Source organism: Sorex araneus, chromosome X, assembly GCF_027595985.1.
Source record: "Sorex araneus isolate mSorAra2 chromosome X, mSorAra2.pri, whole genome shotgun sequence".
In the NCBI taxonomy this organism is placed as follows: Eukaryota; Metazoa; Chordata; class Mammalia; order Eulipotyphla; family Soricidae; genus Sorex; species Sorex araneus.
In genome coordinates this window covers 286,705,435-286,711,312 of record NC_073313.1, presented here as the reverse complement: position 1 = coordinate 286,711,312, position 5,878 = coordinate 286,705,435, and the positions used below count along the sequence as shown (strand labels likewise).

Below are 5,878 nucleotides of genomic sequence, written 5' to 3'. Positions count from 1 at the left end.
GACCATATGGGATGCCGGGGATCGAACCCGGGTCAGCCGCATGCAAGGCAAACGCCCTACCCGCTGTGCTATCGCTCCAGCCCCGAGTTATTTTCTAACTGCCATGAATTCAACATGGGGAGAAAAATGTTACAGGAGAGGAAGAAGGAAAAAACCATGTAAAGCTTCTGAAGGTATGCAGTTTACTGAGTTTTTGTGGAGTTTGCCAACAGATTATTTTTTTACAGAAAAGTGATAATACAAGAAAATGAAGTATCCATATTTATCAAAATTAAGTTCTCATTTAATATGCAATTTTAATGGAAAACAATTTTTTTGTTAATAGGTACAATGATTTCATTTGACATCCGTCATTTTTATTCCACCAATTTCTTTAACATATATTACTGAGCCCAAGGCTTTCTCTGGATGAACTACCATACCAATATCTTCACTTCTTGTAAAGTGTTGTTGATTTGGGTCTTCTAATCTTGCAGTTTTGAAATAAGCGGTTTGCTAGTTCCAACTTACATTTCTCAGACCTTTGCATTATGTGATCTTCCACTTTTGAATCGATATGCATAGGTGATATTTGAGTAGATGATTTACTAAGAGAAAACCCCATTGGGACAGTTAGATTAAATGTCACGGTGGTCTGCAGGTATTTCTTTAATAGTGGAAATATTTCTTCAACCTGGTTGCTTGGAAGGAAAACAGTAACAAATAGAGCAGGAATTTCAAGTAACTTCATGGCATTGTTGGTTTGTAATAAAATATCATGGTAAGACTGACAAGAAAACCAAGCCAAATGGTCTTCCACCACTCAGTATTTACATTTTCTATGTGAAATCTTTATATGTTCCACAGATTATTTGAAAGACTTTTTTCTTTAAACTATTTTGATCATATTTTATAATTCATCACCTTTGAAGAAATAATAGAGCTTCTCTGCCTGGTAATTCATTGTTTTTTTTTGTGGGGGGGTGAAAGAGAGAGAGAGGGGGGGGAAGAGAAGAGAGAGAGAGAGAGAGAGAGAGAGAGAGAGAGAGAGTGTATGTGTGTGTGTGGTGTGACCTCAGGGAATGAAACCAGGTCCTCACACATGTGAGGTATGTGCTCGATCAGTGAGCTGTATACATAGCACTGTAGCACTGTTCTCCCGTTGTTCATCAATTTGCTCAAGCAGGCACCTGTTGTTACTGTTTTTGTCCTATCGAATACACCACGGGTGTAATACTACCACGGGTAGCTTGCCAGGCTCTGCTGTGCAGGTGGGATACTCTCGTTAACTTGCTGGGCTCTCTGAGAGGGACGGAGGAATCAAACCCGTGTCGGCTTCGTGCAAGGCAGACACCCTACCCACTGTGCTATCGCTCCAGCTCCACTTTACTTACCAAATAATAACTGGCTCTTTCGCTAATTTCTCAAAATGGGCAAGGCATCACACCTTTGTTCATTTTATTTATTTTGTTGTTGGTGGTGGGGACAGAGGTGCACACCCGGTGGTGCTAATGACTAGTGAATTAAAAATTAATTATGGAATCCTATATACTCTACCAGGGCTTCTGAAAAAAATAAAGATGCTCATGTGCATGGCCGGTAATTCGATCCCTGCCCCTTCCCCTTTATAAGCACCAGTTTAACACCAGCTCTGGCTTCTGTAAAACTGTTAGCTGTAACTGTAAACATTATCCTCTATAATATTATACTATCAAAATACTAAAACAAAACCTGATGTAATTGAAGGTAGAAATTATGTTGGAGACTTTACGACTTCCCTCTCAATAATGAATATAATAAAAGACATAAAAGGCCTAATAGAGCTAGTTAACCTAATTAAATGTCACTGTCACTGTCATCCCGTTGCTCATCGATTTGCTTGAGTGCCCACCAGTCTCCATTGTGAGATTTGTTGTTACTGTTTTTGGCATATAGAATACACTATGGGTAGCTTGCCAGGCTCTGCCATGTAGACGAGATACTCTCAGCAGCTTGCTGGCCTCTCCAAGAGGGATGAACTCAGGTAGGCTGTGTTCAAGGCAAATGCCCTACCCGCTGTGCCATCGCTCCAGCCTAATAGATATATAAAGAACATTCTACTCAACAGCTACATACAGATTCTTCCAGGACATTTTAGGCCCTACACTGACTCTCAATGTATTACAATAGCTAGATACCAAAATTTACTTTGCTGTAAGGGTATGGTGTAAGGTGTAACACTACTGTATTCCTGAAATATTAATATTAACAGTATGTTAATTGTAGTGCTACATGATTATTCCCATAGATGCAGAAAAAAAACTTTTGACTAAATTTAAACTCACAACCAGTTTCATGGCAATAAACATTTATCAAACTGAGTATAGGAAACTACATAAACAATCACTGTATCACTGTATCACTGTTATCCCATTGTTCATCGATTTGCTTGAGCGGGCACCGGTAATGTCTCCATTTGTTCCTGTTGCATGCTAGTGTAGCCCGATGGCATACTGGGGGCTCTTTCAGGGTCAGGGGAATGAGGACTGTTGTTGTTACTGTTTTTGGCATATCGAGTACGCCAGGGGTAGCTTGCTAGGCTCTGCTGTGTGCACGGGATACTCTTCAGTAGCTTGTTGGGCTCTCCAAGAGGGACGGACGCTTTTTGGGTTGGCCTCTAATCGCCTAAACAATAAGAGCCATAAAGGAAAAACCCACAGTACACATTACACTCAATGAAGAAAACTTTTCATTTAACATAAAGAATAGATCAAAATGCCCACTTTCACCACTCGTCTCCAATATGGTTCTGGAAGTTCTAGCCACATTAAAAATGAAGAAAAGACATGAAAATTTGGAAGAAAAGAGTAAAATTGTCTGTCTATAGAAAATATGATTTTATACCACATTCAACATAACATAAACTAAACAATTGTCATTTGCATTTCTCCTCCTCCTCCTCCTCCTCATCATCATCATCATCATCATCATCCCGTTGATCGTCGATTTTCTTGAGCAGTGTCAGTAACATCTCCATTCATCCTAGCCCTGAGATTTTAGAAGCCTCTCTTTACTCATCCTTCCCAACTGTGACACATTGGAGGCTCTTTCAGGGTCAGTGGAATGAGACCCATCATTGTTACTGGTTTTAGCATAAAAATACACCATGGGGATCTTGCCAGGTTCTCCCGTGTGGGCAGGAGCTCTAGGTAGCTTGCCAGGTTCTCCAAGAGGGAGAACTAGGCTATAAGATATTCAAGCTTCTGGGTGCTTGGTTATGTAGTTAGATGTTGGCCTAAGATTTTGGCCAGGCCAGGCCTCAAACCCTGAATGAATGGTTTGAAGTTCTTCCTGTTCCTGGAGTGAGCAGATATCATTGGGCTACACTAGCACATGACAGGGACAAAAGACCAACAGGAAGACAAGTGATACAAGTGATACAAGTGGATGTTGCCATTGATGGGATTACACAGCGCCAGGGGCAGTTTGTGGGTGTGACCACCTAGCGACTGGAAAATGGGGGATCTGGGCAGAAGAGGCCCAGTCCCGATCTGAGCAGGCTTGAAGATCTCAGGCCTGGGTCCTGCACCTGGGTTCCTCTGCCAGTTCCTTCATGCATGAGGCTCGTCCGAACTTGTCAGAGTCTCTTGACCTCGCATCTGGCTGTCTTCATTGAGGTCCCTGGACATAAAGTAAAGGTTAAGGGAAATGAAGACTCATGGTGCTCTAGAGGCTTCCCTTTAATACTGCTTTCGTTACAGTGTATTTAAGAAACAGTTGAGTCCTCCATGGGTCTACCACATTGCTATTTATTATCTGGCAAAGATGGCTAGGAATCATCTGTTGAAGCTCGTGGTTTAGGCAAGGAAGATAGAAGTGCTAGCAGGTGTGTACTACTGGTGGGAACATGGATGTGAACGATTTTTGCACAAGAATTTGTAAAAGAGATGGGAGTTGTTAAAGAGTGGAGGAGATAGGGCTGGAAAAGTGGTTGGGGGCCTCTTGGGGGAACTTCTGTGCTCACCTTAGCAATATTACGCAGGGGCGAAGGTGGGTGGGAGAGTGCTCAACGTTTGAAAGAGGTGACGCTGAAGGTTAATAGTGAAAAAGAACGGAATTGGTGGGAGAGACCATGAGAGAAATAAAAGAAGCTCACATCTTGGTGTTAGATCTGGGAATGGAAGAATAATCGGTGGTCATGAGGGCGCCACTAATATGTCTTAATATTGTCTAAATAGTGGGAGAAAATGAACACTTGATGTTAGCAATGTTCAGGTTAAATAAGGTAAAGTAGCATAAAATCCTTTTTATTTGCATTTCTAGGCACAAAAAACACCTGAAAAATAAAGTTAAAATTCCAGTTACAAATAAAAATTATAAAATACCTTAAACATTTTTGACAATGAAAATTTTATAAAGCATACCGAAACATAAAGAAGAAAAATAAAAATACATACTACAATCATAGATTGTAAGAATAAATACTATTGTTACTATTACCCAAACTGATCTATAGTTTCAAGACAATTGTTGACTTCTTTAGTAGAAATTGGTTTTGGTAGAAACACCCATCCTGAAATGCATAGGAAATCTCAATGTGCTCCGAATAGCCAAAGACAACTGTGAAAAATAAGAATAAAACTGGAGGACTCATTTCCTGTTTAAAAAATTGCTCTAAGGCTATGGTAATCAAAATGATAAAGTACCAGCATATTCACAGATAGAGACCGTGGTTAGACTGCAGCTGAGAAAGAAACCTTTGAACATACAGTCAGATAATCTACTTTTTTGTTTTTACTTTGGGACACTAGTCGGGTCCTTGGGTGTTATCCAGGCTTGTTGCTCAGGGTTGCTTCTTGTGGTGCTTGGGGAACAGCACCCAGGCCTTCCACCGGCAAACCTTGGACTCAGCTCTTTAAATGGTCTTTTCAGCCGCTCTAGTTACTTACAAAAAAAAATTTTTTTTTTAGCAACTCTAAAGTTTCAGTTGTTTCCCGGTATCTCAGAACAAAGACTACATATATTTAAAGAAGAAAAGCCAAAATTTCCCAAGCCCTGCAATGTAAAATTTAGAACCGAGAAGAACGGAGGATTAGCGGCTGGTTACTAAGAGACAGGACGCGCGGCCGGCGCGCCGGGGCAGCGCAGGTGCCCGAGGCGGAGGCCTCCGCAGCGGAGCCGGCAGGTGGTGCACGTGCGCATCTACGAGAGTGGGTGCGCGCGTACGGCTGGGGGAACAGTCCAGGGCGCGCACGGTTGGGGGGAGGGCAGTCCAGGGTCGCGCACGGCTGGGTCGGGGGAGCAGTCCAGGGGCTTTGACGGTTTGGGGAGAGGGCAGTGCAAGGACGCGCACGGCTATTGGCGGGGGTGCAGTCCAAGAGCACGCACGGTTGGGGGGAGGGCAGTCCAGGGGCGCGCACAGTTGGGGGGAGGGCAGTCCAGGGGCGCGCACGGCTGGGGGGCAGTCCCGGGGCGCGCTTGGCTGGAGTGGGCATTCCGGGGGCGCGCACGGCTGGATGGGGAGGGAGGCAAGTCCAGCGGCGCGCACAGCTGGTAGGATTCCCCCCCCCCCCCATAGTGGGTGGGCGAGTTCGGGCGCGGGTACGACTCGTAGGACGCTCCCCCCTCAGTCGGTGGGTGAGTCCGGCGCGCGCACCGTTGGTAGAACCCCCAGAGGGTAAGTGGGCGAGTCCCGGTGTGCGCATGGCCGGTGTGACCCCCCCCCCCGGGAGGGTGGGTGGGTCGGTCCGGGCGCGCGTACGGTTGGTGGGACCCCCGGGGAGGGTGGTGGGTCCGGGCGCGCGCACGGCTGGTGGGACCCCCCCCGGAGGTTGGGTGGGCCGTTCGGGTCGCGCGCACGGCTGGTAGTGCCCGCGAGAGGCGGGCGCGCGCACGGGAACTGAGAGCGCGCGAGACGGAA

At 45.2% G+C, this 5,878-nt stretch overlaps 1 protein-coding gene across 1 annotated transcript; it reads right to left on the bottom strand.

The window, feature by feature from the left end:
* Positions 1 to 336: 336 nt before the first annotated feature.
* Positions 337 to 604, bottom strand: CXH2orf15 (chromosome X C2orf15 homolog). The gene is given in 2 exon segments (XM_055120118.1): positions 337 to 475; positions 477 to 604. Coding segments are annotated over 2 exon segments (267 nt in total).
* Between the last annotated feature and the right edge of the window lie 5,274 nt (positions 605 to 5,878).